At 40.0% G+C, this 21,271-nt stretch overlaps 1 protein-coding gene across 1 annotated transcript; it reads left to right on the top strand.

Annotated features, from left to right (window-relative positions):
- The first annotated feature begins 9,179 nt into the window (after positions 1 to 9,179).
- On the top strand, positions 9,180 to 21,054 carry bcan (brevican). Its single transcript, XM_008323839.3, has 15 exons — positions 9,180 to 9,316; positions 11,690 to 11,775; positions 12,217 to 12,606; positions 12,954 to 13,128; positions 13,397 to 13,524; positions 13,619 to 13,912; positions 14,025 to 14,876; positions 15,307 to 16,110; positions 16,910 to 17,137; positions 17,973 to 18,083; positions 18,169 to 18,327; positions 19,652 to 19,734; positions 20,016 to 20,160; positions 20,248 to 20,430; positions 20,507 to 21,054. The coding sequence occupies exons 1-15, from the start codon at positions 9,288 to 9,290 to the stop codon at positions 20,650 to 20,652; spliced, it is 3,813 nt and encodes a 1,270-aa protein (XP_008322061.2). The 5' UTR covers positions 9,180 to 9,287; the 3' UTR covers positions 20,653 to 21,054.
- The last annotated feature ends 217 nt before the right edge of the window (positions 21,055 to 21,271 follow it).

The raw sequence follows: 21,271 nt of genomic DNA, 5'->3' as shown, positions 1-21,271 counted from the left end.
AGTGGGTTTTAGAATATTGTTTTTGTTTTTGTTTTTAATCCTGCAAGATTTCCTCTTTAACATACTTATACTTATCTGTGTTTTCCTGGCACAGACAAAGGAAAGACACACGTCAGCAACGCAGGGTGAGGTAGTGTTGGGAGGAAGCTGTTCGGAGGGAAGGGCCTTTCTGGAAAGAAAAAGATCAAAGAAAATCTGCCAAACAATACATCACTTATTAACACCAGCTAAGGAAAAGTGGTGTTAAAAGACTTTGGATGAGACATTGAAGGCTATTAATATATGTGTAAATTTTAATGATCTGTTACTGCTGAGAAAACAGGCCTGACAATCGCACAGGGAGGGACCGTGACGTCACATTAGCGCTGAATCCTGCGTTTAAGGAGGGTCACGCTTTGTTGCACGGCTGACTATAAAATATCAAATTAATACACAGTGTGTGGCAATGGAACAATGAACACTGGCACACAGGCTCTGCTAACTATGACAACACTGCAGATGAAGTCATTTGTTGGTGCAAAGTATCAGAATTCTCAAGTTCTGGTTTTATTAAAGTCTGCAGTTTGTACGCGTTTTGCACGGTTTTAAAAAGTACACGGTTAAGAATTTTTAAACATTATTTACTACATATACTTCCATATTTTGCCATACACTTTGCAATATTATTGATCATTAGTGGCAATGCTTCTTTCACATGTAAAGAAAAACAATGTGTTGTTATGAACGATCCACTACTGCTGTAATATTTTGGAAAGTTTGAGTTCTTTTCATCAAAAGTGGGATTTAGGTTTGAAGTCAAATGTATAAAAAAACTTTCTTTATTTAAAGCTGGAAGTTAGAGCATGCCAGGATTAATTATCCTTTAGTTACAGAATGGTGCTATAGGCCTAGACCGCTGGGGGAGACACCATGCTGGTCACTGTGTGCCTTCTACATTTTTCTTCTTTTTCTTTAGTCTACTTTAGTCTACTAAAAGACAAAATGTTTTGAAAGTAAAGTTTTCACGCATGTTTTGTGACACATCAACACTGATAATCCCACGTATGTGTCACAGATGAGCTTCACTTGTTTGATGTCAACTCATCCCTCTCTTGTTTAAGTTTTTCTTTTAATCATGAAAAGCTTTTTTTTCATGAAATCAACACAGAGCACGTGTTTTTCAGATGAATTTGATAAACAAGTCAGAACAAAACAGTATGAGAAAAAAAAAAAAACACGAGACACTAAGAAATGCTAAAATTATACCCAGCAGAGAATAACGTTTGACTTTAATTTGGTCTATTCTTTTGAACTGGTTACATCTGCCATGTAACTGAGCTGTACCAGTGATCTACGGCAGAGCAGAGCATCTCATCTGCTTTCCAAATTCATGTGTGGCAACAAAACAAAATCAAAGGGCAAAGAATAATTAGAAGCAGCCCTATCTGAAAAGAATCACACAAACTATAACAATAAGTGAAAGCAGCTCTGCCCATCTCTCCTGTCTCTGGGGGTTAGTTAGTTTTCTCTTCTGGACGCAGAAGTTAGTGAGCAGCAGCAGCAGCAGCAGCAGCAGCAGCAGCAGCAGCAGCAGCAGCAGAGTTCATCGCCACACAGATCATGCTCTGCTGAATTATGAGCCCCTTGACAGCTCAACCAAACTCTGTTGGATCTACAAACACTGTGCAACATGGGACATGTACATATACAGTATATGTGTCTCCATAGAAGATCTCAGAGAAAAACAACCCCAAAATGTTGTTACATTGTAAATTCACATGATAAATAGCTTTAAGCTTTAATACCCCCACGGTCAAAATTGTGTGAAAAAAGGGTGTTAGCATATGTACAACTTATATACCATCTGAGGAATACTCCTAAGGTACCACAAAAATGTAAAGAGGCCAAAAATATAATAGCTGAAGGTCAAGCAGAGAAAACTGAAAAAAAAGTTTTCTTTTTCAATTTTCAGTAGTAAAAAGTCAGTAATAACTAAATGTACACAATAGGCAAATATTTGTTATATTGTCAAATAAAGCCTACAAGTAAACAAAAATACTCAATTGATTATTATTGATTTTTTTATGTATATATGTATATATACAAGGTATATATATATTAACAAAACTAGCTACAAAAAATGTTGAAGAATCCAGGGTTGTGCCAACAATAAGTAACTGTTGGCAGACAAACAGAAAGAATCTCTATAGAATCCAAAATGGCCTTGGCTCTTTCACAGTAGATGAAAAAAACCACTGTTAAAAAAAATAATGTCCCAATCTGGTCTCCATATCAGTCTTCTGCTTTTTTTTTTTTTTTTTTTACTGCAACCCTCTTTTATAACTCCTTCTGCTCAAATGTTTCTTTCTTCAGTTCTCCACTTAATGTATCTGGATTTTTCTTTACCTCTGCAGTAATATTTCTCTCAAACCAAAACATCTCTTGAGTTTAACTTACGATGATGACAAGTGAGTGTTTAGGCAGATGTGTGTGTGTGTTGGCGTGTATGTGTGTGCGTGTGTATGTGTGTAAAAAACAGCAAGTCTAAAAAAGGAGAGGAAGCATTTTACAACCTTTGTGGTCACATGTGTATAACCCACTGAACATCTGAACCCTCACAGTTGAGGTCAGAAACTGGAGCACATCCAGAAAAACATCTAAGTTGGAAACAAACTAAAAAAAAAGTGAAAAATAATAGGCGCAAAAGTAGCGAATCAACGTCTCCTTCAGATGCAAAGTCTGTTCAAATCAGCAGAAAAAAGAAGTGAGGGCAATTGAAGCTGAAGGAAATATAGACATGTAGGTGTTTTTTCACTGTATAATACACTGTAGTTACACTCAGTAGCTAACATTAGCCTAAATATGCCTAAACATTTACCACAATGGGTGTTAAATTGACAAAGCCACTTCATTATACAGTAGAAGGTAGCTAGGCTAACATTTGGAATTTGGAGGTAAACTTGGTCCAATAGCTGTAGTAGATCATGCTGCTATTGAACAGTCTTAGGGTTCACTCACTCTAAGGCCGTTGTTCTTCACCCAAGCATGTTTGACCCCAGAAGTCCGGTCAGTTCTAAGGCTAGTGTGAGTGTAACTGCTCCACGCCTGGGTGCAGAGCCCTTTCCTGCTACGGCGTGGTTGGTGGGCCAAAGCGTGGAACACTGGTTCACACATCCGCACAAGCTCGATTAAGTACATCTCCTGCTGCATCTGCAAAAATCTGCAAATCGCCGCCTTGGGCAGTCAGTAAATCAAGACTTTGGTGAAGGCGGACTATTTTAAAGCTTGTTCATAAAGTAGCCGGAACTAACCCTAGAGTGAGTGCAGCCTAGTCCCACATGATGTTCGCGCTCACTGACTGCTCTTTATTCTTAATTTTCCTCTAAACAGGATCATAATTCTCAAAATTTACAGCACTAAAATTTGCATACAGCTACGAAAATACAGAAAAATATCTCTGACAAAGTAAATCAGTAAAAGAAGAGAAAAAACCCTAGTAAAAAAATAAATACCCTAGTAGTAACCCTTAGGCCTTTCCCTTTGGAGTACTTGACAATGTTCAGTTATTGTGTCTTGGTCTAAGTAAGTAGTACAGTAATAGTAGTATTAGTGGTAGGTTTGGTTTGTAAGAATGACTTTCTGAGTTTATTTAAATTAATTTGAGACTAGTACGCGCAAGAGACGTACAGTCATGTGCATACTTTGTGTGTCTGTGTTTAAGAGAAAGCTAGAGAGAGATAGGAGCGAGAAAGAGGGACAGAGAGGGTGAGACAAGGGAGAGAGATGGAGAGTGTCAAGTAGACAGGGAGATTTGAAGAAAGACAGAGGACATCTGTCCATTCTTTACTAGAATGCTGTTGAGGACTTACAGAAAATTCCACCTCAGCGTCATTAATCCAACAAATGTGATGTGTGTTACAGTCGAGCTGGACTGGGTTCACAAGTATCTGATAGACATAAACAAAAGTCTCCTCAGAGATAAATACTCTTGAGGGGTTTATGCTAATAAATACAACTGATATATGACAGCACAGTATTGTAAACACGCTCCGAAATACACGAGGAGCACGATTGATACACGATGTACTGTTTAGTCTGTCTGATGAACGCGGCTCCAGCAGATTACACCTGAAACTTGTCCAGAGGTTCCGGGAACAGTCACGACACAATGCAGGACGATGTTAGCTTTGTCTCGGTCAAACGGTCGTTTTCTTCAGTGAACCTCAAAGGTTAGTCCGCATGTTTTAAAACATGTTCAACTGCAGTCATTAATAATCACGACTTCTGCTCTACATTAATATGATATTTTCAGTTAATGTGCTCATTCGTTAATCTCCGCCTTCTTGGCACTGAGCCGGTCCAGTGGTCAGGGGATTAGCTAAGATTAAACGCTCATCTTAAGCAGAAGAGACAAACGTGAGCATGAGTAACCATGTGTATACAACAAGCAGCTGACTACAGCCGCACTTCAAAGGAACCTGACAGGCACATCAAATCACCTTCTCCCTCTCCCTCCCTCCCTCTTTCCCCCTCCTCTCTTCACAGGAAGTATTTCCTAGTGGTTTCTGTCATGGATGCCATTCTCGATGCAACACTACTTATTTATATGGAGCTTGGAACTGGCACTAGAAGAACACAAACAGGGGCCCTCTTGTGGTTGGGAAGAATAAGCAACTTAGAGTTAAGTGTGTTGTGGTTCGTGACTTGCAGTTAAGTGTTTTAGAGTTGGCCGCCTTCAGTTTACTGTGATTGGGTGGTTTGGGTGTGTGGGATGATTTTCTTAGGATTAGGTCTTTTTGCGATTGGGTACCTTGGTGTTGAAGTTTTCTTAGGTTAAATATTTGCTTGTATTTGTATTTGAGGGGTTCAGTGTTCTTCTGGCATTGGTTAACTTTGGGCTGAGTGTAGTTGGCTTGAATGTAGTAGGACTGTGTGTGTTTTAGGGTTAATAATTGTTAGTTTGAGTGTCTTAGGATTGAACGATTTGTGTGTGTTGTCTGTGGCTGAAACCTTTCGTTGGTGTTGTTATTGTTTGGTTGGTCTTATGGTGAGTATCTTGCAGGTAGGTGTCATGACCTTCAGTGCCTCAAAAGGTCATGACCACCTTATGCAGCACCTCCCCTTCTTTTTTTATCTCCAAAATCTTTTCAGAAGTCCACTACCCTTTTTTCACATCATCTTGTGACCAATTAATTATCAACTACCTTTTTAACTCTTCAAAAGGACATTTATCTTTACTAATCCTGTAATAAAATGTATTTAAACACTCACCTTAAACCTTATGCTTACGTTGTTGTTTCGAATCGTAAAATGTACAAACGAGGCGTGCTGTTATTCGGCTTGCACCACAGTAAACACTGCCAGATGTCACATACGTTGATCAGATTCTTAAAAGTACAGATGATATCGTTGTCAAACAGTCAATGTACAGCAGACCAAACCGGCTGGGGTTTTCCCTGAACTACAGCGAGATAGCTGAGCTGTATCTTATCCCAACTGAAAAGCACAAGGGGACTTATCTGATAAATGATGCAAGTATGCTTTTGCGAAACAAGGCCCCATGTGTTGTACGAGACTGTGACTCAGTTCTGTGTGTTTATGGCCCTCATTGGTACTTTGGGAGTTTCTGCAGATTCTGTGAAAACTGGTTCTGACCAGCTTTAGTGGACTAACAAATGGATCTGAAGAATGACATCGATCACTTTGTGCAGCAGATTTTTTTTTTTTTTATATATAATATCCAAAGGGAAACCCCCTTAAATTAGTCTTGGAAAGGCTTAACGTTTCAACATAAAAATCAAAAAGTCTAAAGGTGTGCAAAGCTTCAGCTATAGACAACCAAAAACAGTTTTTAAGGTTAGCCAAAAGAAGGTAACAGTCATGTTATGGATGTTATATTATGATACTGTTATGTTGTCTGTGTTGTAAAGTTGACCCTGACTATAGTTCAAAATCCTCAAAAGCTGTGTAATATTTCAAAGGGTGAAAAAAAGTCCCTGTTGACAAAGTGTTTTCCTTCATTCATGCCAAGCCACATAAAACAAGTTTTAAAGACAGAAGTCACAAACCACAGAGAACCTGTCCAAAAACCAGGATTGGTCCCTGGGATGACATTTGAAATGACAGATTAATCAGAACATGTCAAACAATACAGCTATGGATCTATTGCCTCTTTCTTCAGTTGGACAAATCATGCTTTGGTTTCAGTAAAAGTCCAGTGAATGGATTTTGACCAATGGTGCAGTTCGTTGGTGTGGTTCCCCTCGGCTGATGATGTTGTAAAGGCCGAGGAATTCTAGCAGAGAACAAAGATCTCACTGTGTGGCAGGGAAATCTCTTCTTCTTTATTTGGCCTCAGTGTGGTTTGGGAGTATTCTCACTCCGTCTTGCATGAAGCCTGTGCAGTCTTATGGAATGGAATAATGCAGAACATGCACACACACACATGCACACACACACACCCATAAAGTCTCTTAACTGGACTTGCACTCCACTCTTAATGGATCCTTTATTCAGCTGAAATGTCATAGAGTTATGTGCCGTAGGGGTCGCGTGGATGAGAGGTCAGAGTTCAGAGGTCGGTGGCATCAGATGAAGCAGCTGATTGTATGCTGGGGCAGCAGCTCTGGACGTCAGGAATGAATGAGTAGGCCGAAAGGCATCGGAGGGGCTGAAAAGGTCAAAGACCAGATGATCGGACGATCAAATGAGCTTTGTGCAAACATACAGTTTTGAAGCGTATTCCCACTGTCTTCTCCTGCTTCTCCTGCTTTTCTTTGCACACACGGGAGAATTAGAGCCAACTCAACAGATCTAAGGAATGTTTTAAAATGTGTTGAACACTTGCCCCACAAATGCATAGAGAGTGTATAGGTATAGAGTGTACACGACTCTAACATAAAAACCATATACCAAAATTCTTCAGTTTTGTCACTATATCAGTGTGCAACTATGGGTTGAAGCCCAAAGGTAGGAGACAAAAAAATGTGTATTATATATATTTCAAATATGTATATATATTGTTGGTGATGATGATAATAATAATAATTATTATTATTATTAGTAGTAGTAGTAAAAGTAATTAATTAAGAGCACTGTTGCACATGAAAGAACAGTATTTCATATTTAACCAGATAATCTATCCAATTTATATCATTATACAAACTCTTTATTAAAATTAATCTATATTTATCTATAAAATGATCTATAAATTATCTATAACAATCTATCCATATTTCTGTAAAATGTATAATATAATTTCTTTATATTATACAAACATTGTACAAACTTGTTTATTAAATATTTATTTACGGACTGTTTAGTAAGTTAAAACTGTATCTGATGAGGTTCACCTTAATAGAAACGTTTTGTCTTTCTTTTTTCATATTTGTTACTAGTGAATCCAATTGCTGTTTTAGAAAAAAGAGGATAATTAAATAAATTAGGCTTCACTGAGTTTAATTGTAGATGTTTTGTTGTGGGTCACTCAGCTGTGAAGAGTAAGACACAAAGTCTGAATCAACTTGTTTTAATCTAAGCATTTATAGTACAGCACATTTCTATTAAAATCGCTACTAATCGCATGCGCTGTTCACTACTGTCCTCTAGTGGCTAACTAAGCACAGGGCAGCCCCTAATATAAGTGAGCAAACTCCATTGACAGGAACAACATCAGAGGGATGGGAAATGAGGATGAGGATGATGAGGATTTTAACGACCCTGTTGGGAATTTGGGGAAAATCTCTATTGCTGTTACCAACTGTTTTTTAGAGTTCACAGCTATTATTATATTATATTCCACTTTTTTAGAGAGAAAAAAGAAAAAGAAATGGATTGATCATGAAGGAAAACACAGGATGGGAAATTTCACGTTAACAATAAGAGATTTTAGCCTGAGAACCAACTCACTCACTAACTGTGTCATAGGAGAATCCTACTTACATTTACAGTAACTCTGGATTCTTCAGCTTTCTGCTTCAGCAGTATTGCACAACAACAGGATACAATCCAACCCTTAACTACTGATTATCAATTTCAGGAGTTAAGGAGTTAATTTCAAGACTGTTGATACCTCATTTATAACCTCCAATAAAGAGGCATTCCTCTAAATCAGTGAATTTAAACCTACAAATGCTTTGGATTCATTTCTGTTTTGTGTTTACTGTGTTTCTGAGTTTTCTTTCTTTCTTTCTTTCTTTTCTTTTCTCTTTTTTTATTTTCATCCCATTATGATAAAGCTCTGCTCCACTGATTCAAACGGTTCCCCCCAGGTTCAACAGTCACAATGATAAAGTGCTCACCTGCCGTGTTAATAAAATCCTGAGACCCTTCGAAAGAGCATTTATGTTGTTAGTCGACACATTTTATGAATTTAATTAACCTCCCGTGGTCAGGTTATTGTTCATGTACACACACCACGCACCACACTTATTTGTTATACCCAAGCTTTAGCCACATGTGCATAATTCCTTTTTTATTGCACAGGAACAAACTGAGAGGAATGTGTCCTTTTTGCAGATTGTCAGTTATGATACATAACATATTTTTTATTGCACAGGAACAAACTGAGAAGAATGTGTCCTTTTTGCAGATTGAAAATACATATCATACAGTAACTACAGCTCCGAGAAAGGCTGCCATCAGACAGCTTTAGTTTAATCATTCAGAGGATCATAATTTAGGTTAAGTCAGTTTTAAAAGATCTTAAATAATCTTTTTTAGATTATTATAATTAATAGGTAAAATAATATTAATAAAAAACATTGTAAGTATTTTATGTTATGGAAGCCTATTTTTGGTTATCATGACAGCATTTCTCATTTATCTTTATAATATTGATCTTAAAAATATATTTAAAATTTGTAAATACATAAACCTATTTCTCCTAATTTTAAATATTCAAGACAACATTTTTTAATTTGTGTTTCATCCTCTTCCTCTCATTTACGTCACACTTGTAAAAGAAAAGTCTGATTTCATTGACCTTTTAAATTAGTGTTAAATAAAGATAAAAATATAATCTCCTTTACATTAATGAAGTGCCCTGTTGTCAACACCCATAATTCCACACAGCCTCAGTGTGAACCACCAGGGATTATGATGTTGCTGGCAGTAGGTAAAGGCGGAGGGGGAGGAGTCGGGAGGTGTGGGTCTAATTTAATGCTGCCTTCACCCCCACTTTCTCTCCTCCTCACCTCCTTTCCTCTTCTCCCTCTGCTCCCTGAAGAAGCAGGGACACACACAGAGTCTCCAGAAGGAGCCGATTCAGAGACTCAGCTGCACCTGTTCCTGCAGAAGCATCTAAGCTCATGAGGACCAAGAGGCTGCTTGAGATGAAGTAAGTCTGTCTTATATGTCCTTACATGCAAGTAGAGTCAGGACCATCATCAGGATCTGTGTGTTTATAATCTAGAAATGATAGAGTAGGGTTCAAAGCTGCTTTCCTGTTAAAAGACAACCATTGTAACTCTTAGCTCCACTGAGTCACATCCCTGGGACTTTGTTTGGATACGGTGTATTTGAACGTATAAGGTGTTATATTTTCTCTTGTTTTAAAATTTTAAAATATAAACATTTCATCAACCAAACTTTTTTTTTCTTATATTCTGCTACACAAATAGATTTGCCTTTCCTAGAAAGCATCCAATTCTAGGAACTCCATGAAGGACCGTACCACCTCCCCACAACCATTCTGTTTCTTTACAGCAACAACTGCCCCTGTTACCCTTGTCCACCTCCTCCACCATACCACCCACCCAGTCACACATCACCCCACCTGAAATGGCTCAGAGTGCCCATCGCCAGGGGCAACCTCCTTCCCCAGACCCCAGCTGACAGGAAACTGGGGCTGGCACAACTAGAAGCCTCTCAGCTAACTAGGTGGCACGACAAAAAAAAAAAAAAAAAGGATCCATAAAACAAGTGGTAGAGTGGTAAAAAAATGGCTGAACCTCAAGCAGTAGCTGTGAACTGGCTACCCAGAGAACCACAGGGTTCAACGTTTAACAAGAGCAACCACACTCAGGGTTTAAAGACTTTTGACCTCATGTAGACTTGTCTGCACTCAGGATGTGTTGCTGGAACAACACCACATTCAACATCTGATCTCTGTGACCTGCTGCTCCTGCTGAGGGCCACTGAGCTGTTTGTTGGAGTCTGATAGAAATTTCCAAGCCATGAAATAACAGTATCAGGACGGTTATTTTGACACAATAGGCGGGGACTCAGGTCTTTACAAAGAGAAAGTGAACAAGAGAACATGTTCCTAATGATCAGTGGGGTTTAACTGTGGGTTCCAGATCTTCTTCTAAAGGACTGTTGTCAGTCTGGATAAATAGTAGGACTTACATGAGGACAGTCTCTGCTCAAGCCAAAACATGAGCAGGTGATCAGCTGTGGTGAAACTCTGCAGCTTTCATCAACTTACAGGATGTAAACTCATTAAACCCATTAACATCAGACATTTAATGTAAGACAGGAATCAGAAGCATTGAATCAGTGTGTTGTTAAGAATTGTATTTTGTGTTCAGCACGAGGACCTGTTGCTTAGAATGCTAAGGCTTAAGGATGTGTGAGTCATTGAGTTTCTGAGTGAAGTGACAAATGGGACAAACTCTCACAAAGCTGGTGCCAGTCCTCTGAGAATGTAGATCACTTCCCCTCCTTCCCTCCTTAGCAGCCTCCCCCATCCTCCTTCCAGCCTTAAATGACCCCTCCTGGCAGAGTGAGCTGTCAACCCCCACCCCCACCCCCCTCTTGGCCCTGGCCTTGTTCCCCTCAAGGTGAAGTCACTGACTATTCAGCCACTTGTGAATGTGGAGCGTCTCTTTGGACTGGTGATGTTGCCTGGGATGCGTCCTTTTCTCATCTGTGTTATCTGTCTGTCTCTGTGTCTCTGGTCCATTTACTCTGCTCAGTGCACCAGATGAAGGATATTTGGACGACAGAATAAAGATGTGAATGCTAGACTTTGACTGAAGATGTAACCTAACCTAAAAAACAGAAAAGGTGTTGATTTTATGAACCAATAAACAAACTCAGTCCTTCTTGTTCCTTTTAAAACTAAATTAAATAATGATAATTAATTAGATTTATTCTTGTGATTTTTATTGTTTATTGTTATCTCTAAGCAAAATAAGATGTTGTATATTTAGGTCTAAACTCTCCTGAAAGCAGCGTTTCCATCAGAGTTATTACTGGTTTTAGTAAGTTTTAGAAAGGGAAAGAAAACACTGGATTTTCAATAATGACCAACAATCCTTTTACCTCGGCATTGCCTCCACTTGGAAAAATCTTGCATTTTTCCAAGGAATAATTGTGTAGAGCAATTGTGCAAAATACACGAAGCTGCAGATTGGAGGCTGTGGCTTCAGTTGAACTCCCCGGGGGAGTTGTTTTTTCATGATCAGAATTCAGCTCACACCCTGCAGCTCCTAGAGTCTGGATCACAGCAGCTGAAGCTTTAAGGACACACAGGAGTCCGTCTGTCTGCTACACACACCGTCACATGACCAGCACTCGTCCTGCTCACTCTTAACCCTTGTTTTTAACCTCACCTTATCAGCGTCTGTGGGACATTGGCTTTTAAATGTGTATTTTGTAGTCCACGACTGGAAGGTCAAAGCGACAGCCTTGTCAGAAGGAAACTAGTATATAAAAGTAAATAAAAAGGTTGAATCAGTGACTACTTCCTGCTGTATTTTCCCCACAGACTGAACCAGCGTCTTCCTGTGCTGCTGCTGTTCTCCATCTGTCTCCTTGTCCTGCCTTCGTCCTCCACCCCCCACCACGACTCAGGTACATTATTCTCATCTCCATTCATTTTTACATCAAAATGACAGTAATGGGTTCCTATGAATCACTGCTCATAGGAAGAACAAATCTGTCCTCTCTTTATTTATTTTCTAAGAATGCTAATAGTAACCAAGATTAATTACATAAATTATAGTTATAGATAATAATAATATTTGTACTTATATAAAATATAGATAAAACCTTCAGTCCATCGAGTTTATTTGACAAACATAAATGGTCGGCAGTTCAAGTCTTAGTTGAAATCTTTCCATATATGTGGGTTTTCCTTAAAAACAGTCAAAAACAATCAGCAGATAAGGGGTTAAGGTGAGTAGTGAAAGCACTGAAACTGATTCAGTCAATATCACTGGAGGCCCCTCAAAGCCAGAGCTCCAAAAACTAACTTCTTTGAATGTAACTCTGAATGTACTTGTCTCTTCTTAGATGACTCCAAACTTCTACAGGTGACCATCGCTGACCCCAATCCAGTGGCTGTGCTGGGGGGCAATCTGACGTTACCCTGCTTGGTGTCTGTCACCCATCTTCTGCCGTCTCCCTCCACCAACGGACGTCACGCTGTCCTCACTCTTCCCCGGATCAAGTGGAGTGTACTGACTCACGGTCGAGACACAGAAATACTGGTAGCGCGTGGGGACAGAGTGAAGGTCAGCGAGACCTTCAAGGATCGAGCCTCACTGCTGAACTACGCCTACTCCCCTGCTGACCTCACCCTGCAGCTGGAAGACCTGAGGCAGAACGACACAGGTTTCTACCGCTGCGAGGTACAGCAGGGCCTGGAGGATGCTAACGATGTGGTCCATGTTAAAGTCAAAGGTCAGAAACAGATGAACTAGTAAAAACTAGTTCTTTTTACCCATGATACATTTTTACCATTATAAAACATGTTCAGTGGCATCAAGGGTCATTTTATTAAAAGTTTAGTTAGTTTCAGCTATCCCTGAGTGTATATAAATGTGGAGCTATGGCCTCGGTCCAATCTTATCTGGTTTGGAAACTACTTTTAGTAATAATTTGAACTAACCACCAGTCAGTGTGCTGACTTTAAGGTAAGATTTCTTTTACAATAGTTTTCTTTGGTAAGTTTCCTCCACCACATTATAATAAGAAAGTGAGTTTTTATTTCAGAACACATAAAAAGAATGAATTCAATCATTTTCCAGGGGTAGTGTTTCATTATCGTGATGCATCCAGTCGTTACGCCTTCACCTTTGAGATGGCCAAAGAGGCCTGCAGGGAGATCGGTGCAGAAATGGCTTCTCCAGAGCAGCTCCTGGCTGCGTACCACAGTGGATATGAGCAGTGTGATGCTGGCTGGCTCTCAGACCACTCTGTGAGGTGACGACTTCTGTTGAATAGATTTAATATTTCTTTTTTTTTTCTGGTACTGATGGCATTAGAGTGTGTCTGGTTGTCTCATACGAGTCAGTTCTTTGCATTGCATTCAAAAACACACACTGATGATTATCAAAAGCTAAGTTTCACTCACTCCTTCAATCTGGAACCAAACATTTTCTTTACTTTAGATAAACTTCAGACAAAAGCTAAGCTAATATGACATAAGATTTATATATAAATATTCTTCTCTGTGTTGTCTCTTTGACAGATATCCCATTCAGATGCCCAGAGAAGGATGCTTCGGGGACATGGATGGGACTCCAGGTGTAAGGAACTATGGGCTGTTGGAGCCTGATGAGCTGTATGATGTTTACTGCTATGTAGAAAACATTGAAGGTATAAAAATCACCAGACCAATAACAACTAAGTGTTGTTTTCTTCTTCATTCACTTGACTTGTTTTTTTTTTTTTTACATGTCTTTATGTGAAGGTGTGGTGTTCCATGGCTTCGCTCCCCAGCGTTTCACCTTCTGGGAGGCCAAGGCTTACTGTCTGAATCATGGGGCAGAACTGGCCACCACGGCTCAGCTGTACGCAGCCTGGAATGAAGGCCTGAACCACTGCAGTCCTGGGTGGCTGGCAGATGGAAGTGTGCGTTACCCCATAGTCACCCCTAGAGAGCGCTGTGGTGGTGGTGAACCTGGTGTTAGAACGGTCTATCGATACAGCAACCAGACGGGCTTTCCTGAGGCCCACACACATCATGATGTCTACTGCTTCAGAAGTATGAGATCGACTTTGGAACTGACAGATTACTGTTGTCTTCAGGATTCATTCTAGTCATGGAGTTGTAACATCGATACGTGTGTGTGTGCTCTCTACTCTTTTTCCACCAGGTGATAACAGCTCTCACACTGAACACACAGAATCATCACATATCCAGGATTATTTGACCACTGATCCACAGGATGTGGTTTTCTCAACTAGTCCAGCTGAGGATGAGGTTACCTACAGTGAGGTGACGTCAACGGTGGGTGAGGAGGTGCTACATGTCCAGACAGTCAGTGTTGTAAAGCAGTCTCCTGTGGAGGCTCAGCTCCCAACACAGGCCTATGAGGAAGAGTCGTTGTTCACAGAAGACTTTCATCAGACCGTCACCTCCACACCTGATCACCAAACTTACCCGACCGCCAAAGATACCTGGGAGCCTGTACAGAAGGCCAGCTATCCAGAGGCCTATCAACCACAACCAGAAGATCCAGAAGCAGATGATACTGATTCACACGAACAACCAACACTGTCAGATGTTACTGGTGTGGTAACTACTCCAGAGGAGTCAACTTTACCAACAGTTGTTGGAACAGATAGTGAGACCCACACCCTGAATACACCAGGAGTTACTGAAACATCTGGATCTGACTGGGAAGAGTTGGTGAACAGTTCTTCAGGTGAAGACCATGCTCCTCAGGTCCCCTTCAAACCAACTTTAAAAACTCTGCTCTTCTATTCTACCACCACCCACGATGTCTCTGAGCAGACAGGAGAAACCAGCACAGGATATACTGATGAGGTGACCACAGTGTCGACTTCATCTATTGTTGACTTCACTACGCCCCCTGCTGACCATCTGACAGAGGTGGCGCACAGAGACACAGACACTGGTTCTCATAAAGATGAAGCAGTAGTTAAGAGTTACTCTGACACAGGGACTTCATCCTGTGTGGAACACCTGTATGTGACTGAGTCAAGTGAGTAGCTTTTTCTGCACTTCTGTTAGGGTTGTCTGCTGAAGATAACAGTACCATAATACATGAGTAGAAGCTCAAAAAAGGGATTATTGTTCATAACAGTCTTAAACAGTACAAGAGCCATTTTGGTCATTTCACCACAAAAAATAATCCACCATGAGCTGCAAACATATCTCAACCATTCAAAGCAGTAGTGGAGAGGTTAGCACAAAATACACATTTCTGCATACAGGCAGTAATCAAATGCCACTGAAAAAGCATTGTTTTCTACTGTTCTTATTAAAGACATCCAAGGTAATTTGACCCGTTTACAAACATCAAATTTGATCATGCTCAAGAGCCACAAGTTGCAGAGCCCTGACGTTAGCATCTCTTGATGCATTTCCCTTCTTGTTAGTATAAAATAGCTGATATTCTTTTCTATTCAAAGGTTATTATCATAACGGATGGATAAAGGAATCCTTTACTCCAGAGAATCATGATGAGGATGAAAGCGGAGAGGAAGCAGATCCTGCAGAGCAGAGTGGACAAATCCAGTCTACTTCATCAGGAGCGGAGGCCATTCTAGTCACAGACGACTTCAACTCTAATGAGGATCTTTCTGCTCAAAGATCTAATCCTGTCAGTTTAGCAGCAACTGTAACTCTGTCTCCTCTCACTGCAGAAATTACATCTCTAGAAATGACCACCTTGATGGCCAATGACAATACTTCACCAGTGAATGAGTTAGTGGAAGAGATTCAGTTAGAGGTCAACCAAGGTTTGGGACAAAGTCTAGAATCCTTTATCAGTTCAAGGCCAAATATTACAGACAGTGATCCAAAAGATAAGAACCAAGAAGCTGAGGATGGATCAGGTGAATCATTAGAAGATAATATGGAGATAGAACCAGGAACAGAACCTATGGTGACAAGCCCAACTATCCCAACTGAACCGACCCCTGAGAGGGCCCGTAGTGAAGCTCACAGCGATGCTTATTCAGACGTCACGATCAAAGTGATCCCTCATCCAACTGTCACTCCCAGCTGGGATCTAGAACCTTCTTCCTCTACGCTGCTGGAGTCTCGCTCTGATCGAGAATATAGCGCTGAGACCTCGGCTACAGAGGACACAGACAGCATCTCAAAGGAGCCAGATGTGATCACCCTGAACTGGAAACAAGTACCAGACTCTCAAAAAAACACAGACAACATCTCTACAGAGCATGAGGTCATTACCACCAGCATCTTCGACGGTAAGTTGAAGGATTCTTCCTAAACTACTGCTGAGAAAACCCCTCATTTTTGGAGACACAACAAAAAGCATGTTTTGAAAAACGGTACCTAGACCAAAACTCAAAAGGTTTTACAAAACTTTCAAAACAAGTACAGTAAATATATCTTTGTTGCCAGCAGACAGTAAATGTGGGTAAATGTGAATAATGCTACATGTGTTTTCAGCTTAGTCTTACAAAGAAAACAGATCATTCTCTCAACAGTTTGCCAAACCCAGTCTGCAGCTAAGTAAACCAGTCACAGGCAAAAGAATGCCACTGATGCCTTCAGTGTCCTAAAAACACCCGCAGACTGCAGCATTCTGTAAGCGTTACGGTTGACACACTGGGTGCACCTTTGACTTTGAGCCGCTTGGTAGCAGTGTTGCCTATTATCAAAACAGCTCACAGATCATACGCAGACATAAAGATGTTAGCATGTAAAGCCTAAAAGATTAAACTGTGATTCAACTGTTTCAAAACAAGACATTACGTCGCATATGTAATGTTTTTTAACGTGAACAATTTGAGATTTAGCAGGAAATTTAGCAAAAGATGCAACTGTGTTGGCTGCATGACAAGCTGACGTAGACAGGTTTTAGCTCATAAACTCTGCTCATCACATTTAGTGAGTTTTTCCATTACAGGGAAATAACAGTAGTAAAGCTAGCTACACATCTTTGTTATTTAGTTGGTCAGTAACCAGTTTTTTCCAATCCACCAGTTTTTTTTAATGATTATGATCCATATAATTTATGATTGTCTTTAATTATTTTAATAGAACTCGGACATGCTCCAGTCAAAGACAGAACAGCCACAGTCCAGCCATCTGAGGAAACACACACTCTGGATGGTGCAGCTCCTACTGTGGACCTCTATGGACAGTCACTCACGCCTCCTTCACTGTCCTCTGAGGATTTTGAACACAATAATGATGTCGATGAAGAGGAGGGTGAGGAGGAAGAAAAGGTCGACTCCCTGCCTGCTGAGCGTCCAGGAGCCATTTCAGGTGCTTTAATATGAAAGGGGGGGGAAAAAAACCCTCCAACCAAGAGAGGGATTAATTTTCTAGAAAATCACAGGGATAGCCGAAGGATTAGTCTGACATTTTAATTATGACTTGGAGAGGAATTTAACAGGAGCTCACAGCTAGAATCTACTCAGTGTACAACAAGGAATTCTGGTGACACTGGCCTAATGTAAGTTTATGACTTACCTAATAAACTAATATAATAATAATTAGACTGAAGCATTTCAGGATTATTTTTTTCAGTTTCTGTTCCTAGTTTCTGTTCCTTTTAATGTGTGTAAAAATATTTTAAAAAGAGAACTGTATTTTTATTGAGCATTTGCAGATGACTGTGTGAGACATTTTCAGATTTAAATATTCGTATAAAAATAACTTCATAACCTGATAAGAACCATAGAGAAAAAAGAAAAAAATCTCATATTACTGTAACTCTGAATTGTATTAATGGAAATAAATACACAACATGGACTTTTTAACCTGCTTAATAAAAATACATTTTAATGCTGACATGTAGGTAAGCAATACTGGCGGCCAAACTATAATTTCAAGTGGAAACCTCGTCTAGTTCCTAATTTAATATCTCCCCCTACTGGACATTATGTGAACTTCAGAAGGGCTGTCTTTGGGGAAATGCTGTGCCATACATGAAAAGGGTTAAAGTTGAACACCCGAGAATCATCCCCTGGACCAATGAGCTACATACGTTGGTTACGTTATTTAAAACTGTGAATAATAATGAATGCCAGAGTCAGAACGTGAACTCAGTTGTGTTTATATGCAATAATTTATTTATTATTTCTCCTTATGTGATCAGTTGCAGACTCCTGTTTGGAGAACCCCTGCTTTAATGGAGGCACCTGTGTTGAGGGTGAATCAGTCAAGTGCATTTGTCTTCCTGGGTACCAAGGAGACTGGTGTCAGAGAGGTATGGCATCAAACACACCTTCGCCTTGAACTTTTATAATAAATCCCAGGTCAGTTAATCCTTTTCTTCTTCATGTGTGTGTCAGACCTGGAGGACTGTGAACTGGGCTGGGAGAAGTTCCAGGGCTTCTGTTACCGTCACTTTACAAAGAGGCAGAGCTGGGAGGTGGCTGAGCAGCACTGCAGGATGAACAATGGTCACCTGATTTCTGTCATGACCCCAGAAGAACAGGACTACATCAACGGTAAAATGTTTCTCCATATATATCCATCGCAGTACTAGTTCCTGGTACTTACAGTGGCTCTGTTTCAGTTTCTGGTACTGATGCTCACTAACTGTATTCATCAGAAACTACTTCTTGAATGAATACAGAACTCTCTTATGTATTGCATTGTACTGTATTTCACAATTTGAAAAGAAATGCAGGCATTGAAACAATTCCTACTCCATGAAGAGTCATTTCTAAAATAATAATAAAAAACCAATCCTTTCCTTTCCTGCAGTTGCTGAAATTTAAGCGACTAAGATTTATTCTTAGCATTCCATGTTGCTGTTAAAGGTTAGTGTTTTTATAACTGTCAAAAACAAAACAAAACAGGACCACCTTTAATGTCTTCCACTGAACCGATGAGTTTCCATGGTGTTGGTGTTCCCTGTGTTACCACAGACATAACTGAGAGATAACATTCCTCTGGTGGTTCTTCATGCAGGTAGTTCAGACGTTCACACAGTGATCACTTCACTGGAGGCAAAAAACAAATTTAAAAACAACTTTGGAAAGAGGTTTATTTAGAACATCACATGGACACAAACGTTACTTTTTTGTTGTTGTTTTTCTTTGCCAAGAGGTTACTAATTTACTAGTTTTCTAATTTTCAAGTATGCACTGGAGCCATCCAGGGCACATTCAAATAACTGCATTTGTTTGACTACCTGATCTTACCTTGGTCTGATTTGTATCCACCTACAGTTTAACAGTTCAACTTCACTGTCCAGCTGACCGTCCAAGAACATTTAGAGTGGATGTTTGGTTTTTCTAGATGCCATATTAGTTCAAATGCTGCAGTGCTTGGTTTGATAGCATTAGATCGCACTTCACACACTGGGCTCTTAGCTCTGCCTCGTTGGCTCTAAACACAAAGCCAAACCTAATGAATTTGTATTTTTACTTCCTCAAAATGTATTTTTTTAAGTGGATTTGGAACCACTTTCATCTTCAGTTTACCTTCTAAGTGTCTTCTTCTGCTTATTGGAGCTTGTTAAACATCTGAATGAAACATTGCCACCACTTAGTGGTGGGAGGCGGTATTGTAACAAGCATCTCATGGAAAACAGTGATATTTCTATTGTCATAAATTGATCAACCAATGTTTTCCTGTGGCCCTGACAAACCTAAAGTTTTTACATCTGGCCTATTGGTTAAGAATCATTGGTTTAGACTAGAGTGAGAGGTAAGAGACAAGTCCTACTAACTTAGTCTTCAGTTTCGGCTCAGCACAGAACACAATAACTACTCAAACTGTTCCAACACAATGAATTATGAGAGTTTACCTTATGATTTGTTTCAGAAAAGTACAAAGAATACCAGTGGATTGGACTGAATGACAGAACCATAGAGGGAGATTTTCGCTGGTCAGATGGAAATCCTCTGGTGAGTTAAGGTGGTTGTGACCTGTGGTGGTTAAGGAGGATTGTTGAACAGTGGATTAAAAGTTAATGGAATCGTAATCACACTTCAGATTTAGCTGTGAGTTAACTCCTACAATCAAAGTGTTTCCAGGGGAGTTAAGGCTTTACTTACTCTATTTCCTGTTAATATGTAGCAGATGCTGTATGATACTACAAATGAATGCAAAATATAAAAAGGCTGTGAAAGAGAAAGGTGTAAGGAGTGTTAATCTAGTGTAATCCAGTTGATTCTGTTCATGACAGCTGTATGAGAATTGGTACAGGGGCCAGCCTGACAGCTACTTCCTGTCGGGTGAGGACTGCGCAGTGATGGTGTGGCACGATGGTGGCCATTGGAGTGACGTACCATGTAACTATCACCTGTCCTACACCTGCAAGAAGGGAGTCTGTGAGTTCACCTGTTCTGGTTTGATCCATTTAAATCCTCTCATGGTGATTTGATTCTAATGTCTTGTTTAACTTCTTTCCAATAAAGCCTCATGTGGCGAGCCTCCTCAACTTCCCCACGCTAGAGTCTTTGGGAAGAAGCGTTCGCGCTACGAGACCAATGCACGACTGCGGTACTACTGTGATGAGGGTTTCATTCAGAAACTGAATCCTGTCATCAAGTGCCTGCCCGGTGGCCAGTGGGAGGAGCCTCTGATCACCTGCATACCAAGTGAGTTACCGGAATCTCCATCCATCCATCCGTCATCCATGAATTTGAATGTAATTCAAATAATTTTTTCTTCCAGGAGCTAAATCCATGGAAGACACCTCCATCACCTCACTGCCTAACCAGCATGCTGACGTGACGGAGGACTTGGAGGCCACAGACGTCATGGATGAAACCATGGAAACAGTAACACCAGTGATTAGAGACATTAACTGGACCATGTAGACTCACTTTGCCTTTAATTGTTTTTAATGCTTGATACATTCCTTAAGTCTTTTCAGACCATTATATTTTAAATTGATCTGTTTGGATCTGAAACATGATGATGTTTTATATTAAAGAACTTGCTTTTCGGTCTCTAGACATGGTAAGGAGGAACAACCAAGCTAAAGTCAATTATCTTCAACTGCAGGGTGAGCCGGGACAAGTAGTGTGTGCAGAGTTTACGCTGGATGGTTAGCTGGTCCATTGCAGGACCACATGTAGAGACAAACAACCATTCACACTCTCATTCATACTTATGGTCAATTAAGAAGTTAATATAATCCTGATTGCCTGGACATGACCAACCAACACCCCTAGTTTTGAATCTATAGCCATAAAGAATAAAAGAAAATTCTTAAAACAAAACAAATCCAATACTGTGGTCAGATGTACAATATTTCAAATGCATTCATTTTAGACCAGAAATCTACGTTATCACAAAGAAAACACACTGGACTGTAGGGTTCAACCACAGGCCTCTTAATGAAACGTAAAACATCTCAATCCTTCATGTGTTTCTTGACACTTGAACTGTACTGTATCTGTACATCGACATCATCTTCCATTTGTAGGTAAATAG

The sequence above is a fragment of the Cynoglossus semilaevis genome, chromosome 13 (genome assembly GCF_000523025.1).
Source record: "Cynoglossus semilaevis isolate Cse_v1.0 chromosome 13, Cse_v1.0, whole genome shotgun sequence".
In the NCBI taxonomy this organism is placed as follows: domain Eukaryota; kingdom Metazoa; phylum Chordata; class Actinopteri; order Pleuronectiformes; family Cynoglossidae; genus Cynoglossus; species Cynoglossus semilaevis.
The sequence above is the reverse complement of the archived record's forward strand: the minus strand, read 5'-3'. Positions and strand labels throughout refer to the sequence as shown.